Source organism: Platalea leucorodia (genome assembly GCF_965183815.1).
Source record: "Platalea leucorodia genome assembly, chromosome: 7".
Taxonomy (NCBI): Eukaryota; Metazoa; Chordata; class Aves; order Pelecaniformes; family Threskiornithidae; genus Platalea; species Platalea leucorodia.
This window is the reverse complement of record NC_138829.1, coordinates 73,724,708-73,746,817: the sequence shown is the minus strand read 5'-3', so window position 1 is coordinate 73,746,817 and position 22,110 is coordinate 73,724,708. Positions and strand designations below refer to the sequence as shown.

General features: G+C 61.5%; 2 protein-coding genes across 2 annotated transcripts; one reads left to right on the top strand and one right to left on the bottom strand.

The window, feature by feature from the left end:
• Positions 1–6,003: 6,003 nt before the first annotated feature.
• On the top strand, positions 6,004–8,220 carry MPEG1 (macrophage expressed 1). The gene has a single exon (XM_082317051.1). It carries the CDS (start codon positions 6,011–6,013, stop codon positions 8,171–8,173), a length of 2,163 nt encoding a protein of 720 aa, XP_082173177.1. The 5' UTR covers positions 6,004–6,010; the 3' UTR covers positions 8,174–8,220.
• A 1,987-nt stretch (positions 8,221–10,207) lies between these two features.
• Positions 10,208–19,371, bottom strand: DTX4 (deltex E3 ubiquitin ligase 4; the record flags this gene model as incomplete). The annotated part of the gene is made up of 9 exons (XM_082317037.1): positions 10,208–11,427; positions 11,828–11,917; positions 12,295–12,456; positions 13,175–13,327; positions 13,654–13,715; positions 13,860–14,021; positions 14,173–14,234; positions 15,096–15,819; positions 19,161–19,371. 9 exons carry the CDS (start codon positions 19,369–19,371, stop codon positions 11,194–11,196), a joined length of 1,860 nt encoding a protein of 619 aa, XP_082173163.1. The 3' UTR covers positions 10,208–11,193.
• Positions 19,372–22,110: the final 2,739 nt, after the last annotated feature.

Genomic DNA, 22,110 nt, shown 5'->3' with positions numbered 1-22,110 from the left:
CCTGCCATGCTGCCTGCCAGGTGCCAGGGTCCAGCGTGGCTGGGGAGCCTGGTCCGGGCAAGGCCCCGGCCCTGTTCCCAGTCCCTGCCAACAGCACCAGCTGCTGCAGCTCCTGCGCAGCCTCGCTGCAGTGGGTGCAGCTTGGGCTGCAGCACCAGGGCCTGCACAAGGGGTCCACAGGACTACCTGCCTGCTGCTCACCACCTGCAAATCAGGGAGGGGTTGCCTGAGCTGTGGGGGGCCAGGGACACGGGGACAGCCCAGGGACCATCCACCTAGGTTGCTCCGCACCAGGGCTAGGCTGCTCTGAGAGGTCCTGCCCTGGGGACGTACCCGCACATCCCCAGCTGGACCCACAGGGGACTTACCTGGCTTGGCTGCCACCATCTTCAGTGTCGCTGGCTCTGGCCATCATCCTGTGGGCCCAAGAGTGTGGCACAGTGACCCACCTGGCGCCAGCCCCCACCCTGAGTGGCCCCCCTGGCCCCCAGCAGCCCCATACCTGTTGGTGACGGCTGGTGGCAAGCAGAATGGCCCCAGCAGCCAGGAGCAGGATGCTGAGGCTGAGCTGCTGTTGCTCATCATGCAGAGTCCAACACAGCCACACCGGGAGGTGTGGGATGGTGGCATGTGTTTTATGATCACCATGCTGCAAGGTGACAGCCCTGCTGGTAGGGACACCTCAGTGATGTCACAGCCCTGCATCACACCAGCGCTCACCCCCGCTGTGGGTACCAGCCTGGCAGTGCAGCCACCCAGAGCAGGGGCCCCAGGGCTTTAGGCATCCTGCTGCCACGCACTGGCAGCTTCCCATCCCCACGAGCAGATCAGGGATCCCAGTCCCAGAACTGCAGACTGGCTGAGGTTGGCAAGGAACAACCTGGTCTAGCCCTCCCTGCTCAAGCCGGGCCACCTGGAGCCCAGGACCATGTCCAGGTGGCTTTTGAGTATCTCCAAGGAAGGAGACTCCACAAGCTCCCTGGGCAGCTTGTGCCAGTACTTGGTCACCCTCACAGTGGAAAAGGGTTTCCTGACATTCAGACGGAGTCTCCTGCATTTTGGTCTGTGCCCACTGCAACATTTGATTTTCCCCAAGTGCAACATTTGAGCTTGGGCAGGACAGGGTGCCCCCCGCCAGGGGCTCCTCCGTCCAGGGTCACAGAGATGTCACTCAAGCTCTCCAGGCAGGCTGAGGCTCAGCTCCAGCTCTGTTGTTAAAATATCATCATTAATCTAGATACAAAAGAAAATACAGACTGTTTTGGTGGATTCTGTCAGGGAGCGCCAAAGACCGGCTGCTCCCCAAAGGATGGGGATGGCCGGGAGGCACCCCAGCACAGGCAGTACCCTCACTGGTAGGGTGCAGTCCCACGGGGCCTGAGCACAGCGGGCAGAGCTGGGGCTGGTAACTGGGTCCATTGACAGCCCCAGCAAGTGATGAACAGGTCCAGGGTCCATCAGGAGCATGGGGCTGGGGGTATGCTACAACATACATCCAAGGGGTCCATCCAGGAGCAGAGCTGCCTATGGCACAGGTCCAAGGCATCCGGCGAGGAGACCAGGCTGCAGACCAGCACAGCTACAACATAGCTGACAGGGCTCAGGGCTGAGCACAACTGGGACTCCTGTGGCCGTGGGTGTGGGGCTAGGTGACACTGCTCAGGGAAATTAAAGCCTATTAATGCCCTCCAGGCCCCGACAACTTTAAAATAAGTCCAAAAGTCAGTTCACACTGAATAAGCTCATTTATTGCTCCCTTTCAATAAAGCAAGTGAGCTTACAGAAAATGGTGCCATTCCACCCACTCTGGAGCTAGATGACTACTAGACAGGGAAAGACAAATTGAAGTTATCCTTCCCGAGATCTTCATGGCTTTAAGAGCTACTTTCCTATGCTCAAAAAACACTCAGAGAGAAATAGCATATGTTATATGAAACCAGAAAGAATGCTGGTGACTACTTCACTGAGAAAACTATAGGTTTTTTATCAACATGAAGAAAAGTGAAATGCCCTGGGCAAAATTATCCAATATCAATTACACACCCGTAATAACAGGGTTCGGGCACTGAGCAAGCCTGGCCTTGTGGGTGGCAGAATCGCCCAGTAATTCCTGCCTGGTTTCTCTTTCCTTCTTTTCCAAAGCTGGGAAAGCCCCTGTAAAGCCATGTAAGCAAATCTGTAGGAACAGTCACAGTCAATACCCTTTCAAGAAATACTCTCCAAAAGAACGTGCTGGAGGTATCTGTGCTTCTCACCTGCCACAAGTGCCTCCAGCAGCCGCATCACCCCACCACCGCAAAGGTGGCACACAGAGGTTGCTGTGGGATGTGGATGTTATAAGGCCCGTTAAATGATGGCACTCACCTGCAATTAGACTCCCTAGGAAACGTCCTCACAAAAGGGATAATCAGCATGCCCCTAATTGCCCCCACTCCCTCTGGTGCTGTAAGGGTATTGCTAAAAAATTTAGTTTTACGCTACCCAAGAAGAAGGTGGTCTGTAAGTGCTTACAGACTGTTTTCTACACCTTCGATGCCAGAGGTCGCACAAGCAAGATGGGACAGAAAGAGAAAAAAAAGTGGGTTTAAATGATGTTAATTTAAGAGCAACTCAAAGCATTGGTCTGCATCAGGTGGGGCAGGGAACAGAAATAGCCAAAGTTGGCTTCGGGTGCATAGAGGTCAGGCAAGACATGCTTAGTCCTCCAGTCTGGCCTTACCATCCCAGAGCGCATGGCGAAACTGCCCTCAGGGGCCTCCTGGGCTCCTCGCTGCTTTTGCAGCTCTCTGCTGGGGAATGACCTGACCCTCTCGAGATGGTCTACAAAGCCCTAAAAATTTCAGGAGATCACTTGTAGAAAAACAGGTTGCAGCCGACTTTCGGGAGAAAGGGCCCTTCTGCTTGAAGGTGCTTTGAGTCTGGGTCTCTCTAGGAGACAGGTCTTGACATTGAGTCGAATCACCATCTTAATGCAGAGACGTTAACTAAAACAAGCAGTCAGGACCACATTTACAACCACTCAAGTCATACCTGCATCTGCATGGCCCGAGTTCCCACTCTGGCTCCTTCATTTACCAGCACACGTCCTGGGCACAGAGCTCACAAAATTGCTCGGTCCCTCTTTCTCCACAGAAATCCACAAATCAGGCGACTTCCTCTACCAACTGCTAATAGTCGCAGCCTGAAAGGGGAACAAAACTGAAAAACCCCACGTGGTTCATTTTGATGGCTTTTGAACTCACACTTCTCCGCTTCTCACTGTAGCAAGTTTCTTCAAGCTTTGCCTAAAAATAAAACATCAATGAGGACAAAAGGGTTGTTTCTTGTAAAAGTATCCCCTCCCCTTTCAGGTTTCTGCATAGCCAAGAAAGCTTAAATATCTATATCCATGAGTGTGTATATATAGACTCTCTGTCTATTTATTTATTGACATGATATATACACAGTTTTTCACCAGTCCTAAGCAAGCTCCATGCTTTGGTGCTGAGCAGCAATCCAAGCCAGCAACCAGCCGCTGGCTGACACAAGCCCTGGTGGCTGCAGGATAACTCATGCTGTTCCAGTTTAACGTCAGCCTCAGGTGAGCCCCGTCAGCACTTAGGCTGCTATTGCTCAGTGGTTACAACTCGGGGTTTTTCTGTTCACTGAGTAACAATCTCCAATTCCTCCCACCAGGAACTTTGCTGCAAACTGATAGATTTATTAGTAGCCCTTGGGAATTTTTCTAAGGCCACCCGCTTTTTGCAGCCAGAGCACTGAACTGCGCTGCCTTCCCAACCTAATTTATTCTCGACTTCCCAGTGCCAGGAATGAGCGGCAGGACGAGGCTATAGGACAGACCACCGCAGGGAATCCCAGCCCACAGGAAGCCCCGGCATGATGATGATGCATGAGCCTGGCATGCCGGGGCGCCGTGTCCTTGGGGCTGGGACCCAGGTGGCCAAGGGTCCCCGCCAGACCCAGCAATGGGGCCAGAAGTCAGACCTGGCACTCAGCAACCCAGAGGCAGCACCGAAAAGGTTTTCCATTGCCTCCATCCATCCCAGGCCCTGCTGATTTGGGTTGCATCAGCGCTGTGGCTTGCCATGAGCAGCACATCCCACCCCTCGCCCCGACCCCAGGCATTGAATGGCTGTGCTGTTTTCGGGGGGAGCTCCAAACCGCATTTCCCCCTCCTGGTCCAGCACCTGCGGCTCCGCTGGTGGCCATCCTACCTCGCTTCCCCTTCCTCACCCTCTGGATGGCAGCAGCAGCCCTGCCCAGGGCTCTGCCTCCCCTCCCAGCGCCCACAAACCTGTGAGCACGGCTTGCTCTCCGCTTTGGCATTTGATCATTCCCCGTGGCAGTGAGGAAGGAAATTTATTTTGTTAATCCCCAGCTGGGTGCGGCGGCTGAGTTTTGCCTTGCTCTGCTGCATCTCGGTCGCCATGGGACGGGATGGCTCACGGCAGCAGACACAGCATGGAGAAGCCCTGGTTTGTGTTTGGGAGCTGCTCCTGTATGGTGGAGAGACAAGGCAGGTCCTGTCTGCCCCATGGGGCTTCTCTCCCTCCTCCGACACCGGGGCCTCAGCCGTTGCCAGCTGTGGCTCTCCACTGAGGGCCAGTGCTTAGGCTTCAAAGGTGGGTAGCAGTGAAACCCACGGCTAGATTTTAGGTGAGGCGACCTCACAGCCTGGTCCGAAATGCAGATGGCTCCGAGTTCATGTGGGAGCCTCCAGCAAGGGGCTCCCCACACCAGGGTTTTCCAGCTACTCCGGGGCCCTAGCCCCACACTGGGGCCAGCAAGGCCATCCCCGATGGTGTTCCTGTTGTCTGTTGCCCCTTGCTCCCAGGTGTTATCCTGGCAAAAGCACACACACATCTACGGTCCCCCCCTCCATCACAGCTCTCGCTTCAGCCTTGAACCGTGCCAGAACTATCCTGGGAAGAGGAACTAACCAGCAAAAATAGGGGAAGTGAGCCTGTCCATATGGAAAGAGTCACAGCTTTCACAGCAGAAGCTGCTTTAACTGTTTATTCCCCAAAACATGCAGCAGCTGCTCTGTGCCACTGAAGCCAGGGCCCAGCCACGCGCCAGCATCGCTGGGCAGAGCCGGCTCAAGTACCACTGGGACCAGCTTCCTGCGGTTTAGCAATCATAGAATCGTTTATATTGGAAAAGACCTTTAAGATCATCAAGTCCAACCGCTAACCCATCCCGAGCAGGAGGTGCTTTTCCCAGCTGGGGGCATTACAGACCCTGGGGGAAGGACAGGGATGGGGTAGAGGAGGCTGCAGAGGACCCTAATGTAGATGTCAGTATGGGGGGGACACCTGTGCCATGGGCTGACCCCCATGGGGGGAACCTTCAAACACACCAGTGCCTGCCCCAGGGTCTCGGGCAGCCTCCTCCCCAAGACAGAAGGGAGACAAGCATTGCACTGTCCCCCACACTCAAACCACACTGCACCATCTCCCCACTTCCTCTCCTCGCCTCTTCTGCAGAGGAAAGCCTTGGAGTCAGCAGCAAAGCAAAGCCCATGCGACCAGGGCCAGATCTCACCCCGTCATGTGAGCGGGACCCCAAGGCTGTGGGGCTGGGGACAGGTCCCTTGCATGGCATAAAGGAGCCAGGGTCACCCGGGGGCAGGGGGGGATTCATCGGGGGGAGTCACCCAAGCGCTGGCCAAGGGAGATGCACACAGTGAAATTCCCTGGGCACAGTGAAGAGCTGAAGGTGAGATTTCTCCCTGCCCCATCCCCTGCAGAGCAGCTTTCATGGGGAGAGGGAGCTTTCGCAGCAGGAAGGCAATGAGCTCTGGGCACCTCTACTTTCTGCTCCCCACCTGCTTGTCTCGGCTCCACTCAGTCATTTCTCACATTCGTCAGATCTCACTTCTCCTTTCCCTTTTGTTAATTCAACCCCCAAAAGGAGGAACCACCCAGCAGCTGCACCCCCAGCCAGCTCATTTCCCCAGCTCCCGCCTCGCTGCTCAGACGTCTGGTGAGGGCCCTGTGCTGGTTCAGCCATGGGCTGGATGCTGTGGGGGGTCCTGCTCGCCTGGGTGTCGATGGCTTGGGTGAAAGGGGGTGGGCAGTCCCAGGAGCTGTCCTCCTCTGCGGGGTTTCCAGAGTGCAAGAAGGCCCTGAAGCTCCCAAGTCTGGAAGTCCTGCCGGGGGGAGGCTGGGATAACCTCAGGAATTTGGATATGGGCAGAGTCATCAATCTGGGCTACTCGCTGTGCAAGACCACAGAAGACGGATCCTATATCATCCCAGATGAGATCTTCACTATCCCTCGCAAGCAGAGCAACCTGGACATCAACTCTGAGATTATCGAGTCCTGGAAAGATTACCAAAGCATCACCTCTGCCTCCATCAACCTGGAGCTGTCCCTCTTCTCCTCCATCAATGGCAAGTTCTCCTACGACTTCCACCGGACCAAGACCCACCAAGTGAAAGACCATGCTGTCACCACCCGAGTGCAAGTCAGGAACCTGGTTTACACTGTCAAGATCGACCCAGGGGCAGTCCTTGACAAGGGCTTCAAGAAGCAGCTGCTGACGATCGCCAGCCACCTGGAGAACAACCAGACACGGATGGCTGATTTTCTGGCCGAGGTGCTGGTGCTTAACTATGGCACCCACACCATCACCTCCGTGGACGCCGGAGCCAGCTTGGTGCAGGAGGATCAGATCAAGGCAACCTTCCTGAAGGACAGCTGGGCCACACGGAGTGCTGTCACCGCCTCGGCCGGTGTGGCCTTCCACAGCATCATCAATGTGAAAAACGACGAGTCCCTGGATATCAGCTCTGGCTTCACCAAGCAGTATCTGGAGAACCGCACCAACTCCAGGGTAGAGAGCATTGGCGGGACACCCTTTTACCCAGGCATCACCCTCAAGACCTGGCAGGAGGGGATCAGAAACCAGCTGGTGGCTCTCGACCGCTCAGGGCTGCCCCTGTACTTCTTCATCAACCCCAACACCCTGCCAGAGCTGCCCACCCCCATGGTGAAGAAGCTGGCCAGGCGAGTGGAGATGGCTATCCGCCGCTACTACACCTTCAACACCTACCCGGGCTGCACTGACGCCACCTCGCCCAACTTCAACTTCCATGCCAACGCTGATGATGGCTCCTGCAAGGGTGCCATGACCAACTTCACCTTTGGGGGAGTCTTCCAGGAGTGTGCCGGGCTCGCTGGCCCTGACACCAGCACGCTGTGCCGGGGGCTGGAGCAGAAGAACCCCCTCACTGGGGCTTTCTCCTGCCCCACCACCTACACTCCAGTGCTGCTGGGCGTGCAGGAGCGGGAGGAGGGCCACAGCCATCTGGAGTGCCACAACAAGTGCATCCTGGGCATCTTCTGCCACCGCGAGTGCCGGGACATCTTCTGGCTCTCCCGGGTGCAATTCAGTGCCTACTGGTGTGCTGCGAGTGGGCCAGTGGCCCCAAACTCAGGATACCTTTTTGGGGGGCTGTTCAGTGCCCACAGCGCCAACTCCATCACCAGCGCCCAGTCCTGCCCCTCGGGATACTTCCCGCTGAAGCTCTTTGATGAGCTCAGGGTGTGCGTGAGCCAGGATTACGAGGGGGGCGGCCAGTATGCAGTGCCCTTTGGGGGCTTCTTCAGCTGCCAGGCAGGGAACCCCTTGGCAGGGCAGCACCAGGGCACCGCCGAGGACCCCCATGCCAAGAGCTGCCCCCCGGGCTTCAGCCAGCACTTGGCGCTCATCAGCGACAGCTGCCAGGTGGAGTACTGTGTCCAGGCTGGCATCTTCACAGGGGGCTCGCTGCCACCCGCCCGCCTGCCACCCTTCACCCGGCCCCCCACCAGCCTGCCGACCGTCGACACGGTGCTGGTGAGCAGCGGGGATGGGGACAGCGCTTGGGTCAGGGATGGGCAGAGCCACGTGTGGCGGTTGGCCCGGCCAGAAGAGATCCAGCACGTGGCGGAGATGGGGAGGGGCCGGGGCCTGACGGGGAGCGAGGTGGCTGGCATCACGGCAGCAGTCCTGGCCGGGCTGGCCACCATCCTGGCAACGGTCTGCTACAGCCGCTGGAGGTACAAGGTGAGGGGATACCGCGCGATGGGCGAAGGGGACAGCCTGGCCGCCGTGGGCCCCGAGGACAGCACTGTGCTGAGCGTGGGCGAGGGGTACCAGCAAGAGCCGGAGGGACCGATGGCATGAGCGTCCCCTGCCCCCCCGCAGCTGCCAGGCGATGCCTTGTGCCCCAAACCCAGGCAAAGCCCCCTGCCCACCCCCCCTTCCCGGGGCAAAGCTGCGCAGCGCCACCAGCCCCCTGCCCCTCGCCCCCTGGAGCTGAGGGTCCCTGTCCCCACAGAGGCCCCCGGCTCACCCCCCATGGGGCGACAGATGCTCTCACCCTCCGCCAGATCCCCAGGCTCCAGCCTCGAGCACCTGGGAGGCTCCATGGCCCTTCAGACATCCGTCCCTGGCTGACCGCGGGGGCCGACTGTCAGGGTCAGCCCCTCATCAGGACCCACCACGATATCCCCCCGCACGCCCCTGCACCTCCATGGCTGCATCTCCCCCCTCCAACCAGTCCCAAGGCTCTTCACAGATAAGCGGATTTCCCCTCCGCTGCAAGCCATGCCCCAGCTGTCCCCCCACCCCAAAACCAAAAAAGGGAACCCAGGACCCTTCAACAAGTTGCTGGGGACACTGGGGTGCCCGAGGAGAAGGAAACCCTGAGCCCAGCCAACTTCTTCCCCCCAGGCTGGCCCCAAAAAGCCAGGGGAAGCTGCGCACCCCCCCGCACCCTTCCCCAACACACAGGAACACCAGCAGGGCTCAAGCGTGTCCATGGCGGAGACTTCTACTGGTAAAAACATTGGGTCAGGAGGCGCGCTGGGGCCTGACTCCTGGGAAAAGACCCCCGGCCCTCCAAGCCCAGAGAACCCCCCAGCTACTGCAGGCACCCAGGCCCAGCACAGATGGCATTAGCGATGCTTCGCCTAGCGGGAAAGGAGGGAGTGGAGGGGCCCCGTGGAGACGTGCACGGAGCTAGCCACCGACTCTTGCCCGCTGCAAGCAGAGGGCAACCCCTGTCTCCATGTATATCTATCGGGATAGATATACACACGCATGCAGAAGGCACGGATCAGTTTTATTTCAGCCAGCAACTAATTGCGTAGGCAACACGGCATTAAAAAAGAAAAAAAGTCATGTGAAAAGACTGTGTCACATTAAGAGCCGTCAGGCCAGCACCCGGGGAGGGTGGGGGACCCCCCCCTCCTTCCTCCCCCAGATCACGGGAGGGTTTTGCATAGCTCCAGTCAGGGTTTTTCTGCAGTGGGGGAAGCCCAGGGCTCAGAGACATCACACTGCTGCAGCTCCCTGGCTGCAGAGCTGCCCAAAAAAAGTGTTTTCCCGGGGAAAGAGGTTTTCTCACTTGAGGTAGAAAAATAACATCCCATGCTAAGGACGGCTGGGGACAGAACAGTGCAAAGGGGCATCAGGGGGACAAGGGGTGCCTGGCCCCCCCACGGTGCCCCCTCACTCACCTGGCCACACAGACGACGGACAGAAGACAACAGAGAGGCCAGGCCGTGCAGGGACAGCGAACGTCCCCTGCCATCCGCTTTATTGACCCCCACCCCCTCCTCCGCAGGGCAGCCGGCTGGGGGAGACGCACACCCCAGGCCGGGGAGAGGAAAAACAGCGACAACAGAACGATGCACAGCAGGACGGGTCCCCCTCCCACGCCACCATCCCCTGGGACAGAGGGCAAGGCGACCCCCCCAGGAAAACCAGGAGGGGAATGCAACACAACGGGCTAGGAGGCTCCAGCTCCCCAGGGAGCAACAGTGCAGGGCTGGGGGCGGCCTGGGCGGTGGGGGGTGCTGCCACCCACTCTGCTCTCCGACTCTGGGGGTCTCACGGGACAGGGGCAGCAGCGCAGCCAGCCAGAGTGTCCGCAGAGCAGCCCCCAAAGCTGGGGGGAACCTCCCTGGCACCCTGTGACGGCTCGCTCTGAGAGGCCCTATGAAGTGCCCCGGGGGCTGGCAGGGACCGCAAGATGCCATGCAACTCCCCCCCGCCCCCATCACCAACAGTCCCCTCCCCACGCCAACCCCCCTGGCCCCAGCCCAAAACCGCCGCGCCAAGCCCCCGCCAGCCAGCCACCCCCCACCCCCCAAGGTCTCCCCAGGGACCGCCGGCGATGGTGCTGAGACCCAGCAGGAAGAGGAACAGTTCCCACCCACACCCATGCCTGGCCCCACAGGGACCCACAGGCAACAGCCCCACCGTGGGGCACTGACCTCCTTCGGGGTGGGGGGTCCCCGCAGTTGGGGAGCAGTGCTGTCCCCGTCCCATCCCCTCCCAGGCACCACCAGGCTCAGCCCCCAGTCTGGCCGCAGCATCGCATTCTCCCAGCCCACCTCCCAAAACGCGACCGCCTGTATGTACATATATATGCCAAAACCCCAAAACACGAGGTATATAAAAATTCAACGCGGGGACACCCCTATACGAACAGTTCAAGGAACCCACTACAGGGGGGTGGGAGACAGGCCAAGAAACGTGCTCCTCGCCCCCCTTCCTACCACCCACCGCCCCCCCCCGGCACAGGGCAGGGGGGGCAGCCCAGACAAGGGGACCCTGCAGGGCACAGCTCAGACGCAGCCAAGAGGAGAAGGGGGCACGGAGCTGGGGGGCCAGCCGAGGCAGACTGGGACTCCCCCAACCTCCGTGGACACAGGAGACCAGTGGGGAGGTACCGGACAGGACAAATGAACGAACAGACGGCTGAGGGATGAGGCACAGCGAGGGGGACTCCCATGGCCCCCACTCTTCCCCACAGGCCACGTCCCAGCCCCAGGTGGGTGTCAGGAGCATCGGACCAGGCTGGAGCCATCCAATGGACGAGGAGGGAAGGGAGCCTGGCACCCCCCAAGCCCTCAGCACAGCGGGGATAGGACACCGGCCGGAGGGGATGGCCAGGCCAGCATAAAGCCCCACAACTCTGTGCGGGGAGGCTCCCTCCCCACGGGAGTGAAGGGGATGGCCAAAAGGACCTTCTCCCGCATTCCCGGCCAGCCTGGGGATGCTCCCGCTGGACGGGTTTCACCAGGAGTGGGGGGCTCCAGGTGCCCCCTGCAAAGCCCCCAGGCAGCTTTCTCCAGCAGCTTCATCCTTGCGGGGGGTGGCACGGGCACCCTTTCCCTTGCCTCCCTGCCACGGTCTCAGTCCTTCTCCTGTGCCAGGCTCTCCTCCGTGATGCCCTGGGCCGCAAGCTCTGCCAGGACATTGTCCAGGTAGTTGATGTCGGGGTAGCCGTGGCCAGTGAGGTTGGAGCCGAACTCTGTCTTGTGGTGTATCTCGTTCCAGATCACCGTGTCCGACTCGCCTGTGGTGCTGGAGGTCCCAATGGCAAAGATCAAGCGCCGGTCCCAGGCTACCAGCAGCAACTTCAGTACCTGTGGAGGGGAGAGATGGGGCAGGCAGCAAGGCAAACGTGGAGGCGGGAGGAAGGACCCACTTCTGCTAAGGGCACACCTGATCATCCTGGTACGCCCCGGCAATGTGGGCAACCCACAGCCAAGCCCTCCCAGAGAGCTTAGGATCCCAGCATGGGGTCCTACCCCAACCAAAATAGTGGGACCAGGCTGCCAGAGCTCCCCCAGCGCATGGGAACTTCACTGGGCTCCTGCAGAGCATGCCAGATGGGCTATGGGGAAAACCTCCACCCAGATTTGCCTGCATAAGCCCTATCTGCTTTTCCCCGTGCTCCAAATAATAGCTGTTCACTCCCTCTCCCCCTTGATATGCCCTTGAGCATGCCTTGGCCAGCTCGAGCTGCCTGGGTGAGCCCCTCACCTTTCTGCCCTTCTCGCTGTCCGGCAGGTAGCAGTGCCGGGGGAAGCCGCGGGCGGTGAAGCTCTTCCCGGGGTTTGGATGCTCTGGTCCCTGCAGTGTGTGGAGCGGGAGAGGAACAAAACCCTTTTGGAGCTCAGAAGGATGCTCTGGGAACAACCCCTCAGCCTCAGTGGACGCAGAGCTGCTCGCTGCTGTGCTGGGCAGCCACACTCCAGCACGGTGGCCCTAAATGCCACCACCCCCCCTGCCACCAAGCAGATGGGGCCAACGCTTTCCATGCAGATGTACCCCAGACTTCCCACAACATCCTTACGGGACACACACCTCCCGAGACATCATTGAACCCGGAGCCCTGAGTCAAGGCATGAGCTGCAGCATGACCCGGGGGTGACGCAGCGGGGACAAGGTCCACCAGCCCCCACAGGGGACCACCCATGTACACCCCGGGGCATAGGGCCGGGCCGCACCTGCACCCCCGGGGGGATGTTGTAGATGATGCGGATGGTTTTGCAGTCAGAGTGGCCAGGCAGCGCGTGAGGGATGACGTGATACTCCATCTTCCCAGGGGGCTGTGTCCCCGTCTTCACACCATAGATGGTTTTGCAGGTGGGACACTGCAGGCTCCCATCCTGAGAGCAGGAAAAGAGGGAAACATAATGAAACCGGTATCCCCCCCCAGCACTGAGCCAGACTGGGCACTTTGTCCCTGAGCAGTACTGAACGCCGCATTCATCATGAAAATAGTCATTTCAAAAACACTCAGGAAGCAGGGGGTAGGGCTGGAACAATTTGCTACAGCGACTCAACTTCAACCAAAAACCCGAGGTCTGCATTTCTCTTCCTCATCAGTTTTACAGTCCTCACTACTTTCCCTGCCTCTGTTTTGGGTTTTTAATTTTTTTTTTTTCAAAGAGGGAAAGATAATAAATATTAAAAACCCCCAAGCAATGTGAAATGCATTTTCCTGGGAATGTCGAGCACAAGAGCCATTTGCAGGGGGCTCAGGAAAGCCCACCTGCGGCTGGAAAAGCACTGTCCGATGCCAGATGCCAAGTAGCTCTGCTCAAACATGCAGGGATCAAAGTTCGCCACCACTAACCCTGGGAAGGAAAGCAAGGATATAAAACCGAGCATAGTGGGGGAAAACACACCCACGCAACCCTGGTTTCTGATTTAACCGTCCCAAAATGCTTGCTGCTGATAAAAATTAAACTCTCCATTAGGGCGGGGAGGTCAGACCCCTCTGGGGCAGCAGGGCTCGAGCACCGTCCCACTGAGGGCAGGTGGAGCTCAGCACAGGTCGCCGAGCCAGGGGTTCGGGCATCCCCCAGGGCTGCAGCCTTGCACCTTGTTGCCGTTGTTGTACATGGCGACCAGGCAATGGAGGTGGAAGACGTGGCCACATTTCACCAGCTTCCCCACGAGGTCGGGTTTGACGGCCGGCTGGGGTCCCTTGTAGCCAGAGGGTGCAGAGAGGCGCTCCATGCAGATGGTGCAGTCCTGCGTGGAAGGGGAGGAGAGGGGTCAGATGGATGGATGCAGCTGGAGCCTTGCCAAGGACACGGGGCTGATGAGCTGCCCTGCTCTTGCCCAGGGACCAGCACCCACCCCTGGTGCCGCGCCATCACCCCGAGCCACCGCAGGGGCCAGCCAACACGTGCATGCGGCACACAGCCCCTCTTCGGAGGGCGACAGGGACAGGGCAGGGCCATGAAGGGCGGCAGGAGACTCCTGCATGGTGTGGGGGCATCGCCCGTGTCCCCAGTCACTCCTCCCAGAGCAAAGCACCCCAGGGACACCCCACTGCAATCCCCCATTGCTCACACCTCATCCAGCGGATGCCGCACCTTCTGCAGGTATTTTTTCAGTACCTCCTCTGGGGTTTTACCTGTGGGAGAGCAAGAGTCAGAGGGGGCGGAGGGCAGCACGGGGGAACCCACTGCTGGGGGCAACAGGAGGAGACAGGGGGACAGGGGAACCAGGTAGAGAAGGGGGGACAGGAACAGGGGCCAAGCGGCAAAGTGCCTCTCACCCTTCTTGGCCTGCTTCTTGGTGGTCTTGCGGCAGGTGTGGGAGATGCCAGGGATGGACTGGATCTCGCTCTTGCTGACGGGCGGGGGGTGCAGCACCAGCTTGGGGGGCCGTGTCAGGCAGACGGGCAGCCCGGCCGCACTCATTAGGATCCCCGTGATCCCTGGGTGAGGGGGTTCGAAATGGCACTGAGGAGCCAGCGTCACCCCAAACCCCAGATGTTCCCCCAAAAACCACCCTGCTGGGGCCGACTCCCCCCCTGGGGAGGCGAGCACCTGCGGGCACCAGGCACCCTGCTGCAGCCTGATTCTCACCTGCCAGTGCTGGGTTGACGGGGCTGGAGCCAGTGAGGTTCTTCACGGGGACGGTGGGGACCCTGCGAGGAGCCAGCAGAGACCACGTCAGGGCCGGTGGCAGGCACCCACATCCCCATAGCCCCCGGGGGCCAGACAAAAGTTGCCTGAGCAACTGCACGGGCCCTGGCTGGAAATAGAGAATCCCCCGACGGGGCGACGCGCCCCCCCTGCCCCACCGCCGCCTTTTCTCTCGCTCTTTAGAAACCCCGCCTGTGTCTCCATTCACTGCCCCTTTTTGTCACCGTTCCCCGAGCTGGTCTGTTGTTTTTTTTTCCTCTTTTCTCCTATGGCCACGTCGCTGCCGCAGCTCTTTCCCCCGCCTCCCCTTGGGGCTCTCTTCCATGGGAAAGTTTCCTGGCGGGTCAGGAGCAGAGGGAAGGGGGAGGATGGAGAGGGAGAGGAAAGGGGCCAGGCTGCGACAGAAGGCTGACGGCAGAGCCAAACAAAGAGGAGAAACAGGCTCATTAAATGCCCACCTCCTCCAAAGAATGTGTCCTCGGATGGTGGGGGTCTGGAGGGACCCCTTCTCTTGGGGCCTGAATGGCTTTTCTTTGGGCCTTTCGCAGTTCCCCACCCAACCCCTGTCACCAAGAAAAAGAGCAGCCTCAGCCTACTCATTGAGATGCAGGAGCCACCCTGTGCCCACTCCAGTCCCCGGGCACCCACGGGGAAGGTGAGGGGCCCAGCACAGCCCTCTGCCCATGGGAGGTTGGGGACCGCCAAGGTCCGTCTCCCATCAGGCTCGGGGGCGATAGCGCCCCTGCAGTGGGGAGCCCCGCAGGGCTGCGGCTCCTCTGTGCCCCGGGGAGGGGAAAAAAAAAAATCGCGCTGACCCTGTTCTCCCCCCAGCTACCCTCTCGCTTGCACGTGGCGGGACTCACCCAGAGGCAATGAGCACTCGGGACTGGGCGATGGCCAGGCGCTGGAGGTGGCTGCGGTTCAGGGTGCCGAGGCCAGGACGGGATGCCTTGCTGCTGCCCGCGCCGGGGGGGCTGGCGGTGGAGCTGGCCGAGCTCAAGGCAGGCGTGCTGGCTGCCTGCCGCCGGCCCCCTTGGGCTGCCAGCGGCTTCAGCGAGCCACGCACCGCAGCCATACCGTCAGGCGCCTTGGCCCCTGGGGCCGGCACTGGGGCTTTGGGAGCGGCGGGTGGCGCAGGGGGGGCTTTGCGGGGCTGCAGGGTGGCAGTGCCAGGGCCAGCAGCTGACACGGTGGCTTTGACGCTCATGACCAGGAGGCACTGGGGACAGGCGCAGGCAGGGACCGGGGGGGCTGCCGCTGCCCCGGGGCTGGCCGGCCAGGACTGTGACTTGGGCAGGGTGCCCGAGACCAGTGGGTAGACCATGTCAAGGCGGCGGCGAACACGGCGCTTGCGCTGGGTCTGCCGGTTGATCTGGCCCATGGTGGCAAAGTCAATGACATAGCAGAAGCCGATGGCGCTCAGGTCCACCCAGGGGTGCTGCTTCTCATAGGCGCGCTGGATGGTGATGCCCACGTCCATGTCGTAGGGTGTCCACGACCCGCTGTCGTTCTCCCACTCCCACACGACTCCCTTGCCTGGTGCCGACGATGGGTCGTAGTAGCTGCGCCGGACAGGGCGGATAGTGCCTGAGGGAGGGTGAGAGATGCTGTCAGGCCCTGGCGCCAGCACCCACTTGCAGGCAGGGAGCGAAACCACCCCAACCTGCCCCACCGGTGCTGTTCGGCACGGGGACAGGACGGCTTTCCAGCGCAGCTATTGTCCCCACCCTGCCAGAGGACTTGTGTGCCTTGGTTTCCCCAGGCCACTGCGGGCAAGCCGCCCTGCTGCCGGCACACTCAAAGGGCCAGCGAGCCCCTGGGCTGTACACGCACGGCACTGGGGTGCACCCCCCGGTGTGACCGGGGTGAGGGAAGTGCAGATTTCACCCCCATCGGTCCACGGTGGCGGCCACCCTCCCAGCTCCAGTGTGCAGCTACTCAGCCCTGATGGGGAAACACAGAACCACAAGCCTGGCCGCTCCAACCTGCTCCTAGGGACCTCCTGTGGGAGCCTGATGAAACCAGGCACGTAGGCACCGGAGTCCTGCAGTGCCTGCCACGGCCCTGTCGCCCTCTCAGCTCCAGACTGGGACAGGGGAATAAAAGATTTAAGGGGCAGCTCTGAGCCCTGCAGCGGTGACATGCGCAGGCACCCATGTGCACAGGGGAGCGGGGCTTGCACCAGCCCCACCGTCCACAGCTGCCAAAACGGCCCGTGACGAAAACCCAGCGCATGGCACAGGGAAAATCCCTGTGAGGCCAAGCAAAGGGGTTCGAGCGGGGCCCCATGCCCAGCTCCTGCTCCCCCATCAGCAAGCATTAAGAGTGGGATGAGAGCGCAAAGCACAAAGGCTTTGTGGCTTGCATCCTTATTTTTGCTAGGCGTTTCCTTTCCCACCGCTCCCAGTCGACTAGGATGCATTCAAAGCACAGACACAAATTTTGGAAACTCCTACAATGAGGAGAAAGCCTTCATCTTTGGGACGTTTCACGGCACAGCAGGGCAGGCTGAACACGGCTGGGCTGAGCCTCAGGGTCCCATCCTGAGCACAGTACTAGCGCCCAGAGTTGTTGGGTTAATAGGTGGGATGGGCGCACAAGCATCGCTGCCTCCGTGCTCTTCTGCAAAACCCCACGGCTCGGCCCTGCTGCCAGCAGTAGGAACAAGAAAGCTCAAAGAGAAGAAATAATAAGCCTGCTTCTTCCAGCTTTTCATCACGTGTCTTGCAAAGCCTGCAGGAATTTCAGTCCCTTTTCACCCCCACCTCTCTGCTGGGAGCAACCGCCACAGTCAGTCCCCACACAGGACCACTTCCCAGGAAAAAGTGGGCTAAAAAGGAAAAGATGTTTCTTAGCACTAATGACAGGTGCACATCAAGCACCCCGATACAGAGAACAGGGTGCAGCTGCACCCCCGGCAAGCCAGGCTACCCGTCCCCGTCCAGTGAAGGGGGGAGAAAAGCCGCCAGCGTTGGCAGCACAAAGCGGGGCTGGAGGGGAGCGGGACGGTGATTTATCCTAATCCGGCACGAGGCGGGGAGGGCAGCAGTGGCGGCATGCGGCATCTGGCGGTCCCCGGGCTGAGGTGTGGGAACGCCGCGCGTCCCTCCAGCCCAGCGCGGCCAGCCGGCCTCCCATTCAGCAGGGGAAGAAAAGGGACAATAGCTATTCAGGGCCTGCCAGGGTCGCGACCCCCCCAAATCAGAGCTGTTTAATGACCCAAAATACCAACATCCCCAGCAACCCAGGGAGAGACAGAACAATCCCCCTTTCAGGCCTCCTCCCTGGGCGACAATAGCCCTCAGAGGCTGGCCCCCAGCCCTGCCGCAGAGGTCCCTCATCCCCGCACCCCCGGGCAGGGGAGGGTCCCTGACAGCCCCAGGGCTGCTGGGAGAAGGAGGACAAAGGAGGGTGCCGAGCACCCTGGTGCACCCAGCACCCCCTGTCCCAGGGACAAGGGGTATCGGCTGGTCCCCTTCCCATGGCCATCACAGGGCTGTTGGGGGGCACAATCCCCTGTGCCAACCTCTCCCCCATGGGTGCCTGTGCCCCACATCCCAGGGCCATATGTGCCACACCACCTTGGGAATCCCTCCACAGCCCCACCACCCTGGCGACCCCCATGCCTGCTCGTTGCCCCTCCCCCCCGAATACCCCCCTTTACCTGTCCAAGCCACCATCCTGGGGACCCCCCCCCGCCTGTGTCCTCCCTGAGCATCCCCCCACCTGCTTGTGCCCCCACCCTGGGCACCCCCATGGGCTGCCGTGACCCAGAGCAGGATTTGGCCCCCAAGCACCGTACAGCACTGGGCCCTTGGGGTTGATGGCGGCTCAGAGGTAGCACAGAGGGAGCTGGGCAGGGCCCTGGAAAAGGTCTGCAGGGGATGGGCTTCGTGCACGAAGGGGCTGCGGGCCGGGAGAGGAAAAGGCCACAGCATGCAATAGGGTCCAGGGAGGTGCAGCAGGGAGGAGGCTGGGCAGCATGACCCCGTAAGGGACCAGGAACACGCGGGCAGGGCTGGGCAGCATGGGATACGGCAAGCACCTGGGGACTGGGTGGGATGGCATAATGCAAGCTGGCAGCGGGCAACCCCCGGCAGCGTGGGCTTGGGCAGCAGCAGGCAGGGCTGGGCAGCGAGGAGCAGAACTGTGCAATTCCAGGGCAGACAGAGCAGGGCAGCGCAAGGCAAATCCAGATGCAGTATGGGACCGGGCAACGGAATCCAGGACCAGGCAGTACAGCACAGCGCCCAGCAGCACAGCGCAGTACAGGCAGCAACGCGATGGCAGAGCGGGCAATGGGACGTAACGCAGGGCAAGGCGCCACGATGCAATATGGGACCGAGAAAGGCAGCGCAATACAACCCAGCTCCAGATCAGGCAGTGCAATGCAGTATGGGACCCGGCAGCACGGCATTGTGCAACACCGTGCAATGCAATTCCAGGTCAGGCAGCGCTGTGCAACACTGGACCTGGCAGCAAAGCGCTGCACGGTGCGACTCTAAGCCGACCAGTGCAACGCAATAAGGGACCTGGAAATGCAGAGCAAATCCAGATCAGTCACGTCAGGCAGGAGAGCACCTGCGCGGGCAGGGCAGCACGGGGCCTGGCGCCACGACCCCGCGCAGCGCGGCGCAGCGAGGGACCGGGACCAGGACCCGGCAGCGCGGCGCGGCGCAACTGCAGAGCGGGGAGCGCGAACGGCGCGGGAAGGCGCAGCACGGAGCAACGCAACTCCGGAGCGGGGAGCGCTGTGCGACGCCAGGCCGGGGAGCCCGCTGCAACGTGCGGCCGGGCAGGGCTGCGCGGCACCCGGCGACGCAAAGCAGCGCAGAGCAAGGCCACCGCAGCCCGGGGAGCCCGGCGCAGGGCCCGGCCCGGCCGGGACAGGGGTCGGCGGCGCGGCGGCTCCCCCCGGGCTGACTCACCGGTGTCCTGGCGGAACTGGTGCATGGACTGCAGGTCGATGATGTAGGGCGCCAGGCGGCTGTCGGCCTGGCCCAGCACCACGCTGCCGCCCGCCCGCGGCCCGGCGCGGGCCACCGCCTCGATGTGGTGGCTGACGGCCGGGCTGTAGGGCCGCCAGCGCCCGTGCTCGTTCAGCCATTCCCACACCACCACGGCCGAGGCCAGCAGCATGGCTCCGCCGGCCCGGCCCGCCGCCTCCCCCGGCTCCGGCCCCGGCTCCGGCTCCGGCTGCCCGCCGCAGACGCCCCGCGGCCGCTGCAGCCCGCCCCGCCGGCACTCGCATGCCCGGCGCGGCGCAGGGCTCTGCCCGCCCCCGCCCCGGGGCCGGCCGCCGAGCGGGCGCGGAGCGAGGCCGCCCCTCAGCGCCGCAGCGCCGCTGCCCGGGCGGCGGCGGCAGGCGGGAAGCGGCGCCCCCGCCCGCGGCGCGAGCGCGGAGGGGCGGGGCGCCCCCTGACGTCACCGCGCCCGGCCCCGGCCCGGCGGCCCCGAGCCTCGCGCCGGGGACCGGGGCGGGGGGGGGGGGGAGCGCGGCCGGGAGGAACCATTCCCGCCGGGAGGGGGGGGGGGGGGGCTGCTGGGCGCGGCTCGGCCCTGCGCGCCCCGCGGACCCCGTACCCCACCCCAGGACCCCCGCCCGGCACCACGGGACCCCTCCCAGTGCCCCCTGCACCCCCACCCTGCACCCTTGGGACCCCAGTGTCCCTGTACCCCCACCCTGCACCCTTGGGACCCCTCCCAGTGCCCCCTGCACCCCCACCCTGCACCCTTGGGACCCCAGTGTCCCTGTACCCCCACCCTGCACCCTTGGGACCCCAGTGTCCCTGTACCCCCACCCTGCACCTTTGGGACCCCTTCCAGCACCCCCTGTACCCCCACCCTGCACCCTTGGGACCCCTCCCAGCACTCCCTGGACCCCAACCCTGCACCCCTGAGGCCCCAGTGCCCCCTGCACCCCGACCCTGCAGCCCAAGGACCCCCCGGTGCTCCCCACACCCCTAACCAAGACTGCAGCCCAGGTGCTGCAGGGAGACCCCGGTGTGCACCCATCCCTGTGTGCCACCCCGGCCCCAAGCCCGCCAGCAATGGGAAGCTGGGTGTTGGGGGGTCGCACGCCCGACCCAAGGCAGGGTCTCGCGGCCAGACCCTGCTCCACACACCGTGACAGTGAAACGTGGTCCGAGAGCTTCGACCATCCCCTTCCCCGGGCTGCAGTGCCCACGGGGAGCGGCCCAGCGAGCTGCCCCGGCCATGGCCCGTGACACACGAAAATGGGTTCACAGCCCAAAATCACCACGTGCCTCAAGGGGCACCTGGGCCGTAACCACCGCTCCTGGACCCCAGCTCTCCCAGCTGCCTGCCACAGTTTAGTTTCCCTAGGAAGTGCTTTTTGGGGAGATTTCATGCACCTTCAGCCTGGCGTGAGGCTGCGAATCCCTCAGGGTGCTCCTCGGACTTATGCGTGCCTTGGCAGCCTGGTGGCTTTGCCGTGCAAACCGAAAACGGTGTAACCAAACCCCGCGTGCTCCTACTGGCAGTGTGACACGGGCACCTCTGCTTTACGGTGACTCCCTGGGACCAGAGCAGCTGGCGCTGGCCCTTCCCTGCAGCTCAAAAAAAAGTTCATCCTGAGCTTGTTTTTCCACTGAGCCTAACAAGCAGCATCCCAGGGCAGCCCTGAACGGCAGGGTGTCAGCGACAGGCAAGTGCTGGCATCAGGTCTCACCTCATTTAGTGCTCCTGTGCCCAGACACACAAAATGTTAATTTTCTTGGGTATTAAACAAAACACCCGTCATTGCCTGGTTCAGGGAGAGCTGTACAAATTGCATCCGTGTCCCACATGGATGGGTTTCCCAGCACCGGCAAATCCCCTGGTCCACGTCAGCTCAGAGGGCGACTCATCCCCAGGACACGGCCCGCGGTGCTGCTGCACACGTTGCTGAGCTCCTGGCGGCCAGTGCAGCTCCTCTCCTGACAAACCTGTTTCCCGGGCACTGCCCAGCCCGCGGAGCGTCCACCAGCGGCGCTTGCGGTGAGAAACCATTAGGCAGGATCTAAATAGAGGAAGAAAAGAAGGGAGGAAAAAAAAAGGGGGGAAGAAACAGGTGGGGACTAACTGCGGCGATGCCAGCTGGCGAGCGCCACGGTGAGAGAGGAGGAGGCGAACCGCGGAAGTTCAAGCAAATCTGTCCTTCTTCCAGCTCACCCTCAGAGACATGCAGGGCCACGCTCGACGCGCATTTTCCTGCAAGAAGGGAGGGCTCCTGGCTCTTCCCAGTAAGGCAGCGTGGCGGCCGAGAGCCACTCCTCTGGGTTTTCACCTGCTCCTTTGGGGCAGGGGAGTGCAGCCAAGGCCATGACAGGGAAACCCGGGGAAATCCTTTCCGCTGACTCAGGCGTGAGGAAAAGGTTTTCCTGCTATTAAAAACGAAAGCGTTGATGAACATTCCCCCCCGCCCCAGCTCAGGATCAAAAAGTCAGGAGCCCGCACTGCAATGCTGGCGCAGATCAGTGCAAGGGGTCGGTGAGCTGGTGGGACTGGTACAGCTGAACCCCGTCTGCCTCCGGTGCACGGTGGGCGAGGGGGAATTTATTCTCTCCTAGCGCCCAGCGCCGATGCCAGCATCCAAGTACAGGCATGCCTGAGGTCAGGGAGCAGCCTCAGTCGGCTTAAAGCCTTTCCAACCCCACAAAGCGTGCCCAACCCAACCACACGTTAAACTCAAACATTTATTTTTTAAAATTAAACACATCCGTGGGTTGGTTTTGGTGGCTCCTTCCCTGTTGCAATTCGGGAGCGCAGCCCCACCCCCCCTTCCCTGTTCCCACCAGCGTGGCAAATGCTTTCTCTCTTCCCAAAGCACAATCTCGGATGGCTTTTTGGTGGGTTTTTAGTTTGCAGGAGGCCATT